At 39.2% G+C, this 21,232-nt stretch overlaps 1 protein-coding gene across 7 annotated transcripts in view; it reads left to right on the top strand.

Annotated features, from left to right (window-relative positions):
- Positions 1-17,208, top strand: part of EIF4E3 (eukaryotic translation initiation factor 4E family member 3) — a 73,904-nt gene extending 56,696 nt beyond the window's left edge. For all 7 annotated transcript variants that reach the window (XM_033210451.1, XM_033210449.1, XM_033210450.1 and 4 more), the window contains 4 exons: positions 2,259-2,319; positions 5,128-5,194; positions 8,916-9,071; positions 14,322-17,208. In XM_033210451.1, the coding sequence (XP_033066342.1) occupies positions 2,259-2,319; positions 5,128-5,194; positions 8,916-9,071; positions 14,322-14,368 (331 nt within the window). In that variant the 3' untranslated portion in view covers positions 14,369-17,208. The remainder of the gene's footprint in view (positions 1-2,258; positions 2,320-5,127; positions 5,195-8,915; positions 9,072-14,321) is intronic.
- Positions 17,209-21,232: the final 4,024 nt, after the last annotated feature.

The raw sequence follows: 21,232 nt of genomic DNA, 5'->3' as shown, positions 1-21,232 counted from the left end.
ATTTTGGGTAGAGATGGGATTTCACCTTGTTGCCCAGGCTGGTCTTGAATTCCTGGGCTCAAGTGATCTGTGCGTCTCAGCCTTCCAAAGTGATGGGATTACAGGCATGAGCCGCCAGGCCCAGCCACCAGAAACCTAATTTGAGCAAAAAAAAATTGAATATGTTTTTAACCTGTGACTGGAAAGTTCACTGGTAGGGGTAATTTCTGGCAGATCCGGCTCCAGTGTTACCAGGAATCTGATGGTCCCCACCAGAATTATTCTGCTTTATTCTACATTGGTTTAATTTTCGGTTTTATTTTCTCCCATCTGAGGTGGCAAAGTGGCCTTCGTATGCTCTGGTCTTACACCCTGCAAGTTTACTAATGTCAGTACTCAGCAGCCCAGATGAAATCCCAGGGCTGGCTCTCATTGTCTCACTTTGGATCCCCTTTCAATTTCTGGCCAATCACAAAGACTAGGAAGAGGCAGTACTCTCATAGGCTAGCCAGAGTCAGAAGCCCATCTTTGAAGCTAGGATGTGGAGTCAGCCCTGCCTGAGTGGATCTCACAGAAGAGGAGGGGGCAGGAAACTGGGATGCTCTTACCAGAAAGGAAGCAGATATTAAACAGTGACACACAGCGGATGTCCTTCACAGGAATGCCTGTGAGGCCTTGATACATGGTTGATAGGAGAATCACATGAGATAGTGTCATGACCATGACTTTGACGTGTAAGGGTCTTCCCTTGTATGAAGCAGTTGTATTCATTGTCCATCCCCAGAGTCAAGCAAGCCTGTCTGCACCAGCCCTTTGAGGATGAGGATCTCAAGTCCTATCACCTTCCCTGCCCATGTAGCCACTGAATGCCACTTTCTTGCATCTCCATCCCTAGCTCCTTCCTTTTGTATTCATCTGCTTCTGTTTCCAACAAAAGGACTGAGGAAGAGTTTATTGAAAAATACCCAATCTTACCCCTGTTAAAATGGCTTTTATCCAAAAGACAGCAATGCTGGTGAGGGTGTGGAGAAAGGGGAACCCTCGTATACTGTTGGTGGAAATGTAGATTAGCACAATCAACTATGGAGAACAGTATGGAGGTTCCTCAAAAGACTAAACGTAGAATTGTCACATGATCCAGCAGTCCCACTGCCAGATATATACCCCAAAGAAAGGAAATCAGTATGTCGAAGAGATATCTACACTTCCATGTTTATTGCAGTGCCATTCACAAGAGCCAAGATATGGAATCAGCCTAAGTGTCTATCAACAGATGAATGACTAAAGAAAATATGGTACATGTATACCATGGAACAGTATTCAACCATCAAAAAAATGAAATTCCGCCATTTTCAACAACATGGATGGAATTGGAGAACATTATATTAAGTGAGATAAACCAGGCATAGAAAGACAAATATCTCATGCTGTCATTCATATGTAGGAGCTAAAAAAACAAAAAACAAAACAAAAACAAACACCTGAACTAATGGAGAAAGAGAGTAGAATGATGGTTACCAGAGGCTGGGAAGTTGCGGGGGTGATAAAGAGAGGATGGTTAATGGGTACAAAAATACAGTTAGAATAAATGAGGTCTTGGAGCACAACAGGGTAACTATAGTTAACAATAATTTGTTATGTATTTCAAAATAACTAAGAGTGGAGTTGGAATGTTCCTAACACAAGGAAATGATAAAGACTTGAGGTGATGGATAGATATCCTAAATACCCTTATTCAGTCATTATACCTTGTATGCATGTATCAAAATATCACATGTAGGCCAGATGTGGTGGCTCATGCCTGTAATCCCAGCACTTTGGGAGGCAAAGGTGGGAGGATTGCTTGAGGCCAGGAGTTCAAGACGAGCCTGAGCAGCAAAGTGAGGGAGACCCCGTCTCTAAAAAAAAATTTTGAAAATTAGCCAGGTGTGATGGCACATGCCTGTAATCCTAGTTGCTTGGGAGGCTGAGTAGGGAGGATTGCTTGAGCCCAGGAGTTCAAGGCTACAGTGAACTATGATCATGCCACTGCACTCCAGCCTGGGTGACAGAGTGAGACCTAGTCTTTAAAAAAAAAAAATTCAGATATACCCCATAAATAGGTGCAACTATTATGTATCCATAATAAAAAATAAAAAACAAAAACAAGAAAAATACCCAACTATTTTGTTTTTAAGGTCGTCTATTGTTAAACTAAATGTATGTAGAGATATTTAATCTAAATGCATGTAGAATCACTTAGTCCTGAGTGTAACTTTAAACGTTGGTCTTTGGCCCAGGGAAGAAGAGAGTAATGCAAAGGGCGGCGTATGGAAGATGAAAGTCCCCAAGGACAGCACGGTAGGTTCCTTCTGATCCTCTTCTAGAACCGACAAGGCTTGGGGTTGTTGACTGCCTGTCATCAACATTTTGTGCTTTGCAGACAGCCTGTTTACCTGGCAGTCCCCAAACAGGCTGGGGGTGAGAAATTCTGTTCTGACCTTGATTTTCTGCCTTACACTGTCACCTTGAAAGTGTATAATTGTGCTTCTCCATAGACATGGTGGGTGTAATATGTGACTGTATGATGCAGTCTGCAGGAGTAAATGCCTGTGAACTTCATAGAAAAGCTGGGTGAATGTCTTTATGGTGGTCATTCCTTTGACAGCCATGACTAACATGTGGCATATGATTTTACAAAGTCGGAAGTAGGATCTTTCCTTCCAAAGGCTCATCCCTCTACAGGGGGAACAAAAGCAGTTTTGAGAATGTCCATGGCACAGAGAATAGGGAGGCTTGGCATTCACCATCCTTTGGGGTTTCATGAGAGACTATGCTCCATCTCCCTCTAGGGCTGATGAGAACCTGGATGGTGTGACGACCTAGTGGGATGCTGGTTTGCAGTGATCAAATCTCAGAAACCCAGATTTCCCAGAGCGAGCTCTAATTCATCATATTAACTGGAAATGAACATGAACATTAAAATCGGTTATCTTAAGCCCTGGGAAACCAAAAACTTCTTTGAAAATGGACAAAGGGGAAATGCTACCCAGTTTCACCTTTTCATGATTTCTTTCATGTGGATAAGCTCAAAGAACTGAAATGTCTCCAGGGACCCATATGCTTGAGCTGGAGTCATTTTCCTATAAGCACATACCCAAAGATATGACCAGATTTATTTGTCTAAGGTGCAAACTATTCGTCAAGATGTGAAGCTCCAGCGTTTTCCTGTTATTTGGCATACATAATGAAAACTATCAGGGGAGCAGAGAATATAAGAGAATGAGGGAAGATAAGGTGTTTTTAAAATTTGATTATGAGGCGGGGCGCGGTGGCTCAAGCCTGTAATCCCAGCACTTTGGGAGGCCGAGACGGGCGGATCACGAGGTCAGGAGATCGAGACCATCCTGGCTAACACGGTGAAACCCCGTCTCTACTAAAAATACAAAAACTAGCCGGGCGAGGTGGCGGGCACCTGTAGTCCCAGCTACTCGGGAGGCTGAGGCAGGAGAATGGCATAAACCCGGGAGGCGGAGCTTGCAGTGAGCTGAGATCCGGCCACTGCACTTCAGTCTGGGCGACAGAGCGAGAGTCCGCCTCAAAAAAAAAAATAAAATAAAATTTCATTATGAACACTTTTTGCCTTTCCATGTTACTTACTCACAGTAGACCTTGAACTCTAGTAGAAGTAATCATGATGTCAACATTCCTTGAAAAGCGGCTGAAAGGCAGTTTTGTCCTCTCCTTGTTAGCTCACTTGGCTGCATTGGGTTACAAATAATAACTCTTTCACATCCGTACAAATGCCTTCATCCCAGGCAGTTTAGCCTACTTTTCATCATCAACCAGTGGGAGTCTTGTGGGCCAACCTTGTCTGAATTCAAAGCAGAAGGGTGAAGTCTTCCTTCCCTAATGGCGTCTCCCAGCTCTCAACTTCATCACTAACAGCTTGAAGGACTGTAGCTGGACAGAGAAAATGGAAGTCATGATTCCTAGGTGGGAGACTCATAGACCTGAAGGGACTGGCTAGGAAAGACAAAAGAAAAGGATGAAAGGTCACTTTTCAGTTTCCTGGCTAACTGCCATGGCCTTGGTTAAAGATTCAGCGAGACTGCTTTAAGCTTGTGAGGACATAATAATAAACACTATTATTATAGTTAATATGCATTGAGCACTTGGAATATAGCAAACACACAGCTGTTTATGGCATGGATCTTAAATGCTAAGCCCTTTTATTGCAGTCATTGTACTAAGCCCTCTGAGCACATTTGTTGACTAATTTCATACCCACAACAGCCCTGGAAGGTCAGACCTATTATTATTTCCTTGTTCACCTAAAGAAACTGATGATCAGAGAGGTTGTTAACCCACCTTGTTTGCAGATAGCAAGCAGCCTCTCAGGATTCAAACCTAGTTTGGGGGCAATTTGGAGCCTGTGAATCACAGGAAGGAGGATAAATGGGACCAAGAACTTTTCAAAGGAAGTAATGTGAGTGGAAATAATCTGGCTGTCTATTGGATGCCACTAGCAGATTACGAGGAGAAGGAAACTCCAGTGTTTCTCACTGGTAGGAGGCAGACCACATCAGGCACTGAATCTTCCAGGGAAATTACATACATTCTTACATAAAGTTCTATCGCCTGCCATAAACAGTCTGCCTCAAGTGAATGGAATTTCCCAAGACTCTAGTATTAAATAAACAAGAAATGTCCTTAAGTGTTCTTTAGTTGTGTAACCTTTGAAGTACCTTATAAGTAGTAAGAAAAACAGAGAAAGGATTTTGAAGAGAAAGATTTTACTAATAGCATCCACATATAATCAGCTTCTGTGTTTTGAATCAGTGAGAGGTAAAGAAGTTGGAAATTTTTTAGTCATTTGAATGCGTTTTGCCTAGAAATTCTTCTGAATTTCACCAGGGGTTTCACTAGAGATTAGCTTTTACCAGACTTTGGCTCACTTGTATCTGTGTAAAGTTATTTGTAAACCAATGAAAAATATGCCACGGTGATAAATGTTTGCACCTAGGCTTTGGAGGTGTCTGTGGACTCCAAATATGGGCACAGAAAGTACATGTGAAGTTGAAGAAAACATAATTTGTTTAGCTCCTGAGGATAATTTTCTAAAAATATGTGTATTTTGTTTTGTTTTTTATTATTTTCCCATATCAGTCCACAGTTTGGAAAGAGTTGCTGTTAGCAACCATCGGGGAACAGTTCACAGACTGTGCTGCAGCAGGTAAAGCAGCCCACGGCTCCGGCCGGCCTTGCCTCTTGTGCTCCTGGCTTGTGCTTGTTTCTTGCAGCAGTTTGTTATCACGTGTTTGACTTTTTACATGTTTTGAAGTTGTTTATTTTGGAACTACAAAGTTACTTAGTTTTTTTTCATATGATTTTGGTGTTTAGTGTTAGATATGTGTGTCTATGTCCATACGCGTATTTACGTATGTGCATATTATATTTATATATGTATGTATATATTCATGTATGTTTTTCCCTCTTAGCTTAACTTAATAGTATCTGTAATCATCTGTCCAAAATAAATAGGCAGAAAAGAAAAATCTGACATTAACTGGGCCTTTAACACAATTGGTAGTAGGTTCCCTTTATCTCTTCCAGTTTTTCCAGAAGGGGAAAGTGCCTTCGGTGTCTAGTGAAGTTTGTAGGTGGGCAGGCACAATCCTCTCTGTCCCTCTCAACCCCTAACCCCTTCCCCTTGTTCTCTCTGTCCCTTGCTCAAAGAGGACTAGAGTGGTAGGTGGGAACATGCTCACCCTTATGTCCCGGGATCTCACGGTGGAGGATAAGACAGAAGTTCTTCAGGGCTTTTCTTTGGAGACCATTTTCAAATACTCAGGGTATTTCTGAGAGCAAAACAAAAAGCTTTTGTTTTGCTTTGTGTTTATCATGAACCCACTCAGAGAGCAGAATTTAATTGCTTGTTTAAAGTTTTGTTTTCTTGTGGGGGTAGTACCTTCTGAATGCTCCTGAAGTAACATTTAGAATACTATTTTTCCTCCCCAGCTTTCAGTTAAGATTTTCTTTTTAGCTAATGACAATGATGAGTTGTCCCTCCAATGTCTTAGATGGAGCCGTGTTTGAGAGCCCTGTAGGCCTTGCCAGTCCCGGGACATGTTTCGGATTCATCTCATGAGCAGTTCCTATCATTCCACTTTTGTTTTGCTTACTACTTACACCACTTTTTATTCACTTAAGACAAAACCTGTGCTGGGCATGATGGCCCATGACTGTAATCCCAGCACTTTGGGAGGCCAAGATGGAAGGATCACTCGAGGCCAGGAGTTCGAAACCACCCTATGTAACGTAGAGAGACCTTTTCTACAAAAAATGCAAAAATTAGCTGGGCATAGTGGCATACACCCATAGCCCCAGCATCTTTGGAGGCTGCAGTGGGAGGATCACTTGAGCCCAAAGGGGTAGAGGCTGCAATGAGCTGTGATCGCCACTGCACTGCAGCCTGGGTAACAGAGTGAGACCCTCTTTCAAAAAAAAAAAAAAAAAAAAAAAGACCCGGGTTAAGATAAAATTGTCTGTAAGTACAGATTCCTTCTGTTTTAATAGGGAGTATTTAGCAACTTGATAATATACAGCCAAAAATGTATCCTGTGTATAATTATAAACACATAAATCCCTGGAAGAGGAAGTTTTCTGCATGAATTATTCCTGTTTCCAGAACTAGGGAAAAATAGTCTAAGTAGTAATAGCCAGTATTGAATAAATAGCCAGTATTGTTTTGTGGTTGACTTGAGACATGAGAGCACCATTAGCTATTAACCATTAGCTCTTCCATTAACCAGCTATGCCACTTTTAGCAAGTCAACTAATCTCTCTGGGCCTCACTCCCCTCATCTTTAAGCAGTGGCTCCTCCCAGCTCTAATGTCTTATGCTGCCAGTACCCTAAAATAATCAAGGTTTTGCTGGTTGATTCTACTTATGAATATTACATGTTTGCTGATGGATCTGCTTTTGGATAAGAGTTGCACCTTTTTTTTACCGAACCATTTGTGAAAGTGCTGTGCTAGTAACTATGCCTGGTTACCAAGAGCAAAACCAAACTGAAGTATTGACAGTTCGGCATCCGTCCGTTACGTCACGCTTTGACCGACAGGGTAGAAATTGGCAACACCAAAAGACAGGAAACATGAACATTTCCTCAAAAGGGTGATCTCGTGACTTCATGGCCACTCTTGAAACTGGTAAACCGCAAAGCTTCCCTTTGTAGTTGATGATTTTTATTTTCATATAAAATATAACATTGAGCTCTGGCAAGACTATTTTTAAAGTGTAAATTAAAAAGTAAAGAATCTGTATCTAAGAATATTTTCTTCATGGGATAATAAGTTTCTGTGAATGGCCATGATAAGGTACTATGTTTTTTGACTTTTTTGTTTAAATGTGGCATATATACAGAAGAGTGCACACGTCATATGTATACAGTTTGATAAATCTTCACAAAGTAAGCATATAACTGTAACTAGCATCCAGATATATAAGCAGGATATTACCAGCCCGCCAGGATCCCTCTCTGCTGTCTTTCCTTCCTTCAAAGGTAACCTGCAGTCTAACTTCTAACATTATAGGCTAATTTTCCCTGGTTTTGAGTGTTTATATAAATGGACTCATTTAGTGTCAAGTCATACACATTTAGCCAGGATCAAATTCATTTTAAAAAGGAAAAGAAGGAAGAGGGGGAGAAAGAGAAGGGAAGAATGGAGAAAAGAAAGGAATTACTTTACTGCCAATTATTTCTTTTAGTAAATTGGATATGTTTTTATTTAAATTATATCCTAATACTAAAACGTTTTAACTTCCAGAAGACAATTGGAAAAACTGATGGCATGAATATTTAGATTTACAGAGGCCAGCAAATTAGGTAAAGCATACTAACTAAACAAAATTTTCTTATGTTGATAATGCTTATCTCTCACATATTACATATTGATGCTGTTTATGAAAGTGCAGAGAGCTGACCGTATTGCATTACTGTGTCATGAACAAGGAAAATCAAGAATCAAAAGTTTGTATTCTTTTCATTTTGCTGCAAATTTGTGTAAACAAAGCGGCTGCAAGGGAGGATAAAACAGTATAACACCTTACTATCCAGCCGCTGTTCTCAACTGTGCATAAGACAACCCTACTCTGGAATTTTGTTTTTTTGAAAAAGTCCACCTTAATCAGTGTAGATAAATGCCTTAACGTTCATTCACTGAAGGACGATCCTGTAATAGCAGAGCTGTACTCAGAAGATTTTACTCTCACTCTATACACAGGGCTAACAGATGGTCATTGGCTCACTAGCCCACAGTATATAATGCCCAAAACCAGAAAAAGGATTTCTAGAGGGAGGCATCAGGAAGCAGGAAGAATTCGTAGGAAAGGAGCAGACCAGCAAGCTGCAGAAAGCAGATGAGCAGCAGAGAATGCACAATCTGGGTCCAGTTAGTGTTGGGGCAGATAGCGCTGACCACTCCAAGGTCCCTGAAAGCTTGGCAGGAAGTCAGGAGAAATTCTTGCTCTCCTTAACAAAGACAGCAAGGCATCAAGGAAAAGTTCATTTCAGTTCACTTGGCTTTCAGAGGGCAGGGAATTATGCAACCCATTTTAGAAAAAGTCTCATCAAAACAGAGTAAGAAATAGTCACAAAGCTTTCCTAATGTTAAAAAGGGTAAATTACTTATCTGGAAAATGCATTCGGCTGGAACACTTTATCTAAGTCCCTGGATAAATGTGATGTGACTGCTACAGCTTTTGTGCACTGACTTGCTTTCCTCCAGTGATTCCCCATAGAAACAATTATTTCTTACAAGTTGTCTTGTGCCACCTTTTTTCCATCTTATCCTTAATTTTCAGATAGAAAGACTAAGTTCTTAGAAACAGTCAGACTGACTTGAAAGTATCACTTACTTATTTTTTTTTTTTTTTCCTGTCTTCCCCTCAGATGATGAAGTAATAGGAGTTAGTGTCAGTGTTCGGGACCGAGAAGACGTCGTCCAAGTCTGGAATGTAAATGCCTCTTTAGTGGGTGAAGCGACTGTTTTAGAAAAGATCTATGAACTTCTGCCCCACATAACTTTTAAAGCAGTATTTTATAAACGTAAGTGCTTCATTTCTAGTTATTACTTTCTAGCTTACTCTATCATACTTTTAAAGATAGAAACTGTTTTGCAAATGCGATGAAGGCAGACTCGCTTGAAATTTGATAATTCAGAAAAGAATTCAACAAAACACATATAAGTGTTTAAAAAAAAAACCAAACATAGTCTCAGAAATTAAAATGATATTTTATTCTTGCCTAACTGCGTGGATCAGAAAAGGAAATAACAAATATCGTGTTTGTTATTTCAAAAATTTGTACCTGAACTCAAATTTGTAATTCTCAGAAAAAAAAATTACATTCTGTTGGAAACAACAGTAACAAAAATGTCATTATATGAACTGGCAGGTAGATATTCAATCATCCCTTCATAAACAGGAATTTATAATGTATAACATCTGTATTTGTGGAAGAAATGCATTCTGAGCACAGGCATGATTGAATGTTCTACTGAAATGCTAATACTTCCTCATTATGAATGACTGTGACACAGAACCGAGAGAGAATTCACGTCTAGTGTTGAAATGTTAACAGTATGAATAGGTGTGTGGACCCATTGTTTCCATCATGATTCATGTTCATTGCTTTTGTGTGCTCTTTTGAAAAAGTCTTCTTTTTCATAATGAAACATCTTAGTGCTATTAAACCAATGTTTGGTAGATCAAACTGCAGGTCACACATTTAACAAAGAGTTAGAGAAAAGGACGACAGCCCTACACATGTATGATAAATTTCCTATATCCAAAACTGTTCCTAGAGTCAATAACCCATTTTTTAACTACTGTATTTCATTGAATCTAAGATGCTCTTGAAGATAAAATGCGCCATTATTTTTAGTATTACTAAAAAAGAAAAATATAAGGCTCCCAATTAAACTGTAACACATTATTGGTACCAGAGGTCTTCAAATATACGTGTGGTAGTTGTGAGGAGTGCATCTTAGAATTGCTGAAATACAGTTCATTATTGCTTCACTTTTTCCAACTCTTTGCCAAAAAGGATAAAAAAATCAAATTTTGTTTTGTGAGTGTCCTAGTATGACAGGGGATATTAACACTAAGGCCTCCCTGTAAGGAATCATATAATTACAGGCCAAATGACTTAGATGTTAAGCAGTGGGACTGATCTGGCACTACAGATATTCTGAATTTTAAATGGAAGTTTAAAAGAGACAGAAAAATGTCACTGCAGAAGTTGCTTATTGGCTGTGCAGTGTAGAACTTGCAAATTTGCCGATGCCATTTTTATTCTTAAGGGATACTTTAATGGTATTTTCACCCCAGATACTAATTGAAAGGTCATCAAGGGTTTTTTCTTTTTTTTTATTTCATAAGACTAGCAGAAACTCTATAGATGGAAGTGTATTTCATTGGCATTTACGTATGGGGCTAAAACATTTTTTCCCCACCTTTGAACCAGCTCCACACTTGACTCTAGAGAGGAGAACACCAATTTGGGGTCATTAAGTCAGGCACTTTGGATTTTTGTCCAGCTTCACCAGTGTGACCTTGAGCAAGTCACAACTTCTCATTCTTTTACATTCTCGTCTGAGTATCGAGGAGGTTGGTCTTAGATGATCTCCAAGGTTCCTTCTACTTCAAAGTTCTATGATTAAGTTTCCAGGTAACACATTGGTTAGCAGCAGGCTCAACACAGATAGTAAGATATCTGTTTTATCACATAATAAGGCCACAGAGTGGTTAGGTTACTTTTTAGGGCCATGGCAATAATCAAGTAAGATTGACAAAGGGCAGGATGATTCACTGCTTAGCTGTTGTGATGGCTCTGGGAAAGAAAAAAGCCAAACAAGGGGAAAGAAAACTGCAACTTGGCCAGTTAAATCGAATAGATGCCTAAAGGTAGAGGCCATTGCAAAGTGTGTGATACACAACTGAGGAAGGGTCTCAGCAGAAATCCATATTTTAAGGTCATAAATTAACATTTAAAAACTCAAAGATCGTTAAAAAAAATCTGAATTTGAAAAAACAAAGTTTTCTTTATTGTAAACAAAGCAGGCAGTCCTTTACTCAGCAGGGTATATACCACTTGCTGCAGAAGTGATTTGGAAAAATGAGGTTTGGGCTGAAATCTTTTTCACAGCAGGGTGAGCTAAGTTAGAAATGGCCAATTTATGCTTTTACTCTGGTTTAGTTAATAGGATCCTAGTGTAAGTATTCCCAAGTTTACAGAAGCCAGGTGACTGTAAATTTTCCATGTAGAAAGAACCCAAGCATATTCAGTCGTGGCCTCTAGTGGGTAGATGGGCATTGGGCCATTGATAACTTATATTTGATATGGATACACATTATTTGACTGAGAAATTCACAATGCACAGACTCCACTCCCTGACCAGCCCCACCCTGGCCAATTCTGCTAAGTTCTTCAGAGCAGCTGAGTGACAAAGGTCTTTTCTGCCGTGAGAATTGTTCGCAGCAGGAAGCTGGAGCCCAAATCTGCCCCCTGTCTTCCCCTCCCCTCTCCTGTTTCTGTAGAGGTGTAGCTGAGAATGCTTTTTACATTTTTCAGTGGTTGGAAAAAATCAAAAGAAAAAGTATATTTTGTGAAACATGAAAATAATATGAATACAAATTTTAGTGTCCATAAATAAAGTTTTATCAGCATAGAGCAATACTCATTTGTTTCTGTGTTACCTATAGCTGCTTTAGTGCTACAGTGGCAGAGTTAATAATTGAGACAGAGGTCAGGCCTGGTGGCTCACGCCTGTAATCCCAGCACTTTGGGAGGCGAAGGCAGGCGGATCATCTGAGGTCAGGAGTTCAAGACCAGGCTGGCCAACATGGCGAAACCCCATCTCTACTAAAAATACAAAAAGTTAGCCGGGCGTGGTGGCAGGCGCCTGTAATCCCAGCTACTTAGGAGGCTGAGGCAGGAGAATTGCTTGAACCCAGGAGGTGAAGGTTGCAGTGAACCAAGATCACACCATTGCACTCTGCCCCGGGTGACAAGAGAGAAACTCCGTCTCAAAAACAACAACAATAAATAATAATAATTGGGACAGAGACCGTATGGCCCATAAAGACAAACATTTATTCTCTTCCTTTTCCTGAAAAAGTTTGCCAACTCCAGGCTTAGAGCAATTCTATAATCCCTTTCTACGCGAAGTAACCTAAGGCTGACAGAACTCCTGTTCACTAGGCACTTCCAGTTCTGAATGTTCTGTTTTACTGTCTCCTTAACCCATCAGCATTGGAGTATGCAACTATGACCACCCCTGACTGCTCCTCACACCTAGAAGTAGCACAGATCTTCGGATAGCCTGTATATCTGGATTTATTGTTTGGAAACCAGGTCACTATAGTTCTATGGTACCTCTATTTGACCCTGAAGTATAGTATAATTTCCTTGCAGATCAAACCATGTTTTCTTTGGTGTCTTCCTTAAATATCTTTCTTAAAAAGTAAACACACACACACACACAATGTGAAATGTTTGTAAAGTTAAAGCTGTGAGAAATGTTCTATGAAGTTAGTTCAGATTTCAGGCTGCCCTTAGGAATATGGCCAACCTGAGGTGACCTGGGAAGTATAAAGTGCGTCTCTCCCAAAGTTTTATCCAAGTGCAGAGTAGGTTGGGGTGAATGTCCAAGATGATGTTGAAGGGAAAATAGGCCCGTTCCACCCACCCCTTCAGCAATAGTCTGAAGAATTTAGTCCTTATGAAAAACACAGAGGCCAGGTACAGTGGTTCATGCCTGTAATCCCAGCACTTTGGGTGGCTGAGGCGGGTGGATCACTTGAGCTCAGGAGTTCAAGACCAGCCTGGGCAACATGGCAAAACCCCGTCTCTGTCAAAAAGACAAAACTTAGCCGGGCATGGTGGCGTATACCTGTAATCCCAGCTACTCAGGAGGCTGAGGTGGGAGGATTGCTTGAGCCCGGGAAGTCGAGGCTGCAGTGAGCTGAGTAGCATGATGCTACCGTACTCCAGCCTGGGTGACAGAGCAGCAAGACCCTGTCTTAAAAAAAAAAAAGAAAAGAAAAAGAAAAACAGAATTGGAAGGGGCTTAAAAGGTGAAATGGGGCAGCCCATCTGCCTCCCTGGAACCCCATTCACTGCTAGTGTGGGTAGCGTGTTGGGGATCAAAGCACCCAGAGTCCTGAATTACCCCACATTTATCAGACCTTGCTTCCTGGTAATGGTTAGCCAGATTCAGGAGGTAGATTGTCACACTCAGTCTTTTGCCTTAGAGAAAATGTTATGTATTTTGTAGGTTTCCCTGTGCCATCTTCTACTTTAAACAACATTAAGTGTTTGAAAATATTTTTGGTAGCATAATTTTTTTCAATTCCTGAATTCCGACTGGGCCTGGTGGTTCACGCCTGTAATCCTAGTACTTTGGGAGGCCGAGGCAGGTGGTTCACTTGAGGTCAGGAGTTCGAGACCAGCCTTTCCAACATGGTGACACCCCTTTTCTACCAAAAATACAAAAATTAGCTGGGCGTGGTGGCATGCACCTGTATGCCAGCTACTCGGGAGGCTGAGGCAGGAGAATTGCTTGAACCCGGGAGGCAGAGGTGGTTGCAGTGAGCCGAGATTATACCTCTGCACTCCAGCCTGGGCTACAGAGCAGAACTCTGTCTCAAAAAAAAAAAAAATTCTAGAGTTCCTAATTAAAATTAGTAATTTTGCAAACCAGATGATAGGGCTGAATATCTATTGGCAGGGGGAAACATGATTTGGAAAAATAAGACTTAACAATTTTGTGAAACTTCATTTCCCATGGAGAGTGTTGAGAGGTAGGGAGCAGGGGCACCTAGGTATAATTGCTGTCACCCTGGTGTGGTTCTTTGTTTTGTTTTATTTTTACTTTATTGTTCAAGATAGGCTTGTGAGTGGCTCTGTCTCGGGTTGTGTCAGGCACCCCACCCCCCCACCCCCCACAATGCATTTTGTGGGGCACATTTTCCCCTGCGGCACTTGCTTGCAGCCCAACATACTCTCTTCATCGGCTTGTTGAGATGACTCATCCTCCCGGGCACAGCAAGAAGAAACAGGCAGCATGCCCATTGCTTGTTTATTCCTTGTTTTAATTTTCATTATTACGTTTCTCAGGAAATGCACGCCTTAGCTAACAGTTACTGGCAAAAAAATAAATAAATAAAAAATAAGGTATTTGAGTTCTTGCCAACATTTGGGGAAGCTGAATAAGATGCCTAGAGGAGGGTTGGCCCATCCTTTGCTTAAAGTTTTCTTTCCTTTTTTTCTTTTTTGTTTTTTTCTGTCCTTTAGCCCATGAAGAGCATCATGCTTTTGAAGGTGGACGTGGAAAACACTAATTGCACTCTGTAAAGAATTCTTTGTCCTTTGCTGATTGGTTTTGGAAACGGTCTTAACAGGAGGGAGAGTGAAGAGAAGACTTGCCGAAGCCGATGCTGGTCAATTTAGAGTGGGTTTCTGTCCTTGCAGATGGGCAATTAGGACTCAAAGTGGCAGGTGGGGTGGGGGGGAGATTGTGTGGGTTTCTACCGTCACATTACTTGCTTTTTTAAAAACATAAAAACAACAAAAAAACCATTTTTTTGGCTTTCTAAATTCTCTGTTCTTTTCACTCTGAATTTTTTTTTGTGCCCTTTAAAATCCCTTATTCAGCCTAATTATTGTTTTCTACACTCCCCTTTCATTGAGGCACAAGAAATTGGTTTCCCTTTAAGTAGCTCTGCTGTACCTAGTTAATGAGAATATGCATAATCATGACAATACTGCTTTTGAATACCACACTGTACAAGGAGGAGTACTAGCGTGGAGAAACCTGTCTTCTGATTATGTGTTGTGACACATTCCTATGTACTGTGAGCTGGGCATTGTTTTTTTCTGTCCCAGGGAAAAGAAAAACCATACTTAATCTGATTTTGCACTGACTGCACTCAAATCTTTAATTTTCCTTTTTAAAACTTTTTTTTTAGTGATAAAAGGAAAATAATAGTTGGATTGCCTAACATGAAAACTATAATCACAATTCAGTATCAGGATATAAATCAAGCTCTAAGTCTTTGGACCCTTTGTAGAAACATTTCTAACCCGAATTTTAATTTGGCCTTTTCAACCAAAGGCTTAGAGTGGTAGCAAGGGATTTCTCCCAATAGGAAACCTGATGTTTCTGATTTAAAGAGAAGGTGATATTTTAATTGTTTGGATTAAGCTCCTTGCAAAGTTTGGGTGTGTTTACCCCCTTAGGGCTTTCCCAGTCAACGCTAACACATTTTGTTAAATGATCCCTTTCCCTGCTCACATTGTGTGTCATTTCTCATCATCAGTAGTCCTCCAGCCTGAGCAGCTGTCCCCATCCTTTTTCATGTAGGTGCAGGAAGTTACATCTCATTTCCAGGATGCATGTGAACATTTACAAAGTTGAACTTTGAGTGCATTCAGCTCATATTAGTTATTGGGATTGTTGATATATATTGTATTATGCTACCAAAGAAATACTGGCTTTATTAGAAGGAAATGGTCATCCTCTGGACCATGGAGACTTGCTCAGAATACGCCGATTTCCCTCTCCTGACTTTGCCAAGCCTTGGGCTGCTTCTGCCTGATAAAAGGCAGGGCCATTCAAAGACACTTCCGCCAGTCCACTTGTTTGTGGAGTCACAGGAGCTAGTGTCTGCTCACATATTTTTCAAAAGGGCAGTGCACTCAGAACTTCACTGTACCTGGGATTTTTAATTCTTCTTGCAGTGTTGACCAGCAGAGAGACTCGAGGCTACTTTAAGCCTCCACTATGTGTTTGTAGATAAAAATCTCCATTCAAACATTTTAAAGGACTTTGAACATTATCTGTTTATAGAAGTCGTGCCCTTCACTTGGTTAGTAACCACCTCAGCTGTAATACTTATCATCATAGGTTTTTTAAAATGCTTTTTTTTTTTTTTTTCCTAAACTTGAGTTTCCTTAGTGATTTCAAAATGAAGTATGAGAATATCAGATTCCATTAGCAAAAGCCTGGGACTTGTTTCTCCAAACATTGTACTAACATTCAACTTGTTTTAAAATTATGACTCAAGAATTTTAAAAATTATTCTGGACATGAATTAAACTCTTTTTATAATATAAGTATTTTTCTGATAGATTAGAAAAAAGGATCTAATTGACTTCACTATAATTGTCATATATATTTCCATAAGTAAATGGATTTTGAAGTATTTTTATTTTTTGAACTTTATTTAAAGCATGTGTGATGACATGTTCAACTTTTGCATGTATGTAGCCTTTGAAGTAAAAATAAAATAAATAGGAATGTTAGGCTCATGTTAATATTTCTAGTTTCTGTTTATGATCATGGAACATGACTAGCACACAAAGTAGATTTTTGCCCCAGTGAACTTCTGCAACTGTTTCTGACCCTTTAGAAAATACCAACTGTGAGAAGGATTTAATTTGCCTAATGTTAAAAACCTATCATCTAAATTACTTTCAGAGAGGATTTTGTCAGATTTTGGTTTGGAAATTGTTTTAATTGAATATTTAGTCATAATAGACTTTGTATGAACTAAGCTGATTTAATCAGTTTAAAAACCTCTCATTACCTTCTTAGATTAAAGAAGCTAATACTCTTTTGAGATAGAAGGAAATATTTTGTGGGACATGTGACTTTTGTGTTAAGGCAGTTTACTCATCTTGGCCGATGTGGAGAAAGTGCAAACTTCAGTAGAATCCCGGTCTTTTCATCCAAGTGCTTGCAGGTGCAGCGTTGGACTCTGCAAGGCACCATACAGAAACCAAAGAGCTTGCTTTTTTGTCTTTGTAATTCCTTAGGATCTGTGATATATGCCAGGAAATCTGATTGAAACTAATATGCTTTTTATTCTCCCATTATTCCCTAAATTGTTATATCACAGGCACTTGCCTACATTGGGAAAGCAAGAACAAATAATGCCCATTTAAAGTAACTTGCCTGTATTTTGACTGTCTTTTGTAAGCACTTGCTGAACTGCTGACTTAACTCAGTTTTAAGATTTCCTCTTTCCCCCCAGCTTTTCCACATTTCTTAAATGAGGGTACAATTTACTGCAAACATGTACATTTAATATAATATTGCTGTTAGATTCATGGTACACTTTATGAATCAAAAACATGAAAAGGAAAACACAACTCTAATAAACTTTAAATTAAAGATTGACTCTCTCTCACCCTCTTCTTGAATTTAGCCCACGTCTACACCACGCACACAGGCACAGGACTTTATAGCTTAGAAACTTTAGATATAATTGGGTCCTATAGACATAACATGCAATCCACCAACTGAGCCTTGGCCGAACTTGTCCCCTGTTAAAGACGTAGGGCTAGCCAGCCACAGAGCTGGGCATTGAAGTCGGCAAATTGTATCCTGGTGCAGGCGTCCTTAAATGGAGAGTACTCAGGATCTGCCAGCCTTAACCTGCCCACTGGCCACCCTAATCAAGCACTAAATATCTGATCCAATCTGGCCACTGATGTGACTCCGTAATCAGACATCTTCTTTGTAAACAGCTCCTCCTTCTCTCCCTCTCTTTCTCAGAGACAGAAGTGGTGCTGGGGTTTGGAGTTTGAAAATAACCTTCCTATGACAGGAAGTGGGCTTTTGCTGTTAGTTGCCCAACTCTTAGAGGATCCCAACTTGTGTCTTTAGACAAAACTGACAGCCTTTGGAACGATCACATGGTGGCGCTGCCTTCCAGCCAACAGTTCTGGCTCAGCAGCAGAATTTATCCAGCTATGTTTGTGGAATTCTTTTACGATCCTACTGCATTTTGCTCCTATGCTTTTATAAAAAATTGACGAGAAAATGTAAAAATGATACTTGGCAATAAGGCATTTAGCTTTCATGCACCTAATAAAAATGTGTCAAAGCTAGATCGCTCCAGATGTGCTTAAAATATCTCAAATCCTAGGCTCTCATTGGGCTTATAAGTGGTTGGGAAGAAAAAGAATAAAATAAATTTACATATAGGAGATATGGAAAATATTTCATCAAATATGCCCAAAGAGAGAAAATTAGGAGTTGATTTTTTTTTTTTAGCTCTCTGAATATGGAAGTTCCCTTTAAAAATGTAATTCTACCCTTCACCTTCTCTACATTGTATGTTTCTGTAAGATTTTACTCATTACAAATGAAAGTAGAGGACTGCCTGTGAACTGTTTATTTCTGAAAAGAATATATTGAGATCAGTTAAAAGTACTCAAGAGTTTGGTGACTCAGGAGTGTAAAAGCCTGGATCTCAACAGCTGGGAGGAGTCAGAGGGTGACATGGAAAAAAATAGGGACTGAGGGGCAATGAGAAGTCCCTTTGAACCTGTGGTCATGTATAGCAATTAGAGTGGGTTGCCCCTCTACTTCTCCCAAGAAGAAATCCCAAATAGATTCCTTTCATGTCAGATTATACTGTTCTGATTTTATTTTCTATTATTTTTACATATATATCCAAATCTAATAATACTTATTCAGATTGACCCACTGAGACCAAAAGTCACTATCTTGTGTTCTAGAAATTCTTTCATGTTGCTGACATGAATCCATTTTTAAAAGAAAACTCAGGGACTCTTAGAATTTTAGAGTGGAAGGGACCTTTGAGATCATCTACCAGTGCTTCTCACCCCTTAGCATTCAGTAAAATCACTCAGATACTTACTTACTATGCACAATTCTTGACCCCAGCACTAGAAATCTGGGAGGATATCTGCATATTTAACAAGTACCCTAGTGATTCTAATGCTGATGGTGCTCAGATCACTCTTGGAGAACCTCTGATTTTATCCAACTCCCACATATGACAAATGAGGAAAGCCTCCCAACCCTAAGCTCTGTCAGGTGGCCTGATTCCAATGGATGATACCAACAATCTTATAAAGGCTGGAGAAAGCCATTAATACTGAGACTTGAGTAGATGATGCTCGTAAATAAGAACTTTATGGCTGGGACCACAGCAGTCATAGGAGCCCATCCCTGGAAGTCCATAATATAAAGCCTTTAATACAGAGTGGTGGTTTTTCTCTTTTCTAAATACCATTTCAGCCTGTTAAAAGAAATTAATGTTCAGAAAAGTAGTTACTCCATATGTGCAGTAACTACTTTTCTATAATGTCTTATGGCATCTGGGGTTCAGCATCATTGAACAAGATTAAATGAACGTTATAGAGCTATAAAATTGCATGTAAAATAACGCAAAACTGTTCAAATGACTATCAAAGTAGTCTGGGAATGAATTTCCACTAAAATTAATTGTCACTTTCAAAACGTAGCTTAGCAAAGCTGTTACTAAACGGGAGAGATCCGTTAATACATAGAAATGTCAAAAAAAAATCAAGTAAGTATTCCCTAAACGATGTGAGTGATAAGCAAAAGTCATTGCGAAGTCAGTATTTTTTTGTTCATCATTGCTACTGAAATTTAGAGTTCCATTGTATATGTGTGTCTTGAGTGTACCTTATTAGAATATCCAATACAATAGCTTTTGGATATTCTATGCTTTTGTGTCCTTCAGAAATCATGAGATTGAAGGAATCTGTGTTAAATGTTTTTGTTTTGGTTGCTGCCTGAAAAAAGTTACCAACTCATTTAGTGAAATGTAAGATTTCTTTATGAAAATTTCAATTTTTAATATCGAAGTCAGATAATTTTTCTTGAACTTTTATTTTGGAACAGATGTTTATTTCGGATTTATTAAAGTGTCAACTTTGCATTATAGAACTGAATATGAAGTAAATTGAGTGTTTCTGAGTTTTCTATAGAAAATTTATGCTACCTCTCATCTTTTCACATACAAAGAAGCAACTTTTAATGAAGACTTGAGGTGAAAATTTTAATTTTAGCAGTTTACATTACATGATGAATGGAGAATATTAAAGGACTTTGAACATTTTAATAAACTTACAGTGTTTCTGTTTTCAAATAGAGGTATTAATTTTGTGGGTATACATTAAATTCTCCCCAAAGTTCTCAGACTTGAATCAGATAATGTGGCTTACAACCATCGTTTTTGTTTTTAAGTTTTAACATTATCTTTTCAGTATTCATTTAAAACAAGTCACCATGACTTTGAATATATTCTCATGGAGAATTTATTTCAATGATTATACAAAAGAATTTCAAAATTTAAACTAGTGAGCATACTTTAGCTTGAGATAGCTAACATTATTTGTCCCAAATTTAAAATCTTATCAGTTGCATTGAAAGTTATTAATTCTTTAGAATAGTCTTACCTGTGTAAGTTGAACCAGGTTTGTTTGATTATGTTTTGGATCTGCTTGTGCCCCCACCCCCCTATTTTATACCATCTGTGCCCTGTGCAGTTGGGGACTCTTTCACATCTGGCTACAAGCTGGTGTAATGCCCTTCCTTTTGATCTGGCTTCATCTAGTGATTTGCTCAGTATTTTTAAGGTCAGACTGAAAACTTTTCTGTTCTAGTTATTTTTGATTTTATATTGTGTGTTGTGTTTGATGTTCAGATACGTGTGAAAGTTGCTTCTATAAGTCAGTATTTTTTATTCCAGCCTTTTGCAGCAATAAGGTAAGACTAGACTATACTTTTCTTACTTGAAAAGGTAGTGATTTTTTATGTGTTTAGTGCAAATGTTTAGACTGTTCTTGCAATTTTCTAATTTGGGACTATATTGCTATGAATTTGTGCTTCTTCATTTTTAAGGTAGTAGTTCACAGGGTTTGTTTAAGTGTTAGTTTGTAGAACTTTGAGATCTTTTGTAATCTGTTGCTACTAATTCTCGTTCTGTATTGAGGTTCTTATAGTATAGAAATGTCATTTTCATCCTCCAGTTTAAAAATTTCATGCAGTTTAATCAACCACATCACTTAATCATTATTAGATCCCCAGTGTGTGTGTGCTGATTAGCATAACCCTGTTTATTCCAACACGTATTAAAAGTTTCTGTCCAACAACTCTAATATGTATGACGCTGCTAGCATGGAGTCTGGCGCTTAGTAGGTTATCTGGTATTCTGATGGGGAGTAACTATTTTTATTTTTACACTTCCTTGTGGAACACATTTGATAATGGGACTCATCTGGGTCTCTCAGAAAACACATCTTGCTTATTTTAATTCTTTTTCTTTACCCTCTACTAAGAATGGTTTCGTTTTAGAATAAGTCAGTTACGCCTGTTGCTCTTTTGTGCTGCAGTTTGCCCGTGAGATTCAGTTGTCCCCTGT

This window comes from Trachypithecus francoisi, unplaced genomic scaffold (genome assembly GCF_009764315.1).
Source record: "Trachypithecus francoisi isolate TF-2019V2 unplaced genomic scaffold, Tfra_2.0 Lachesis_group0, whole genome shotgun sequence".
In the NCBI taxonomy this organism is placed as follows: Eukaryota; Metazoa; Chordata; class Mammalia; order Primates; family Cercopithecidae; genus Trachypithecus; species Trachypithecus francoisi.
This window is presented reverse-complemented; position numbering and strand designations above follow the sequence as displayed.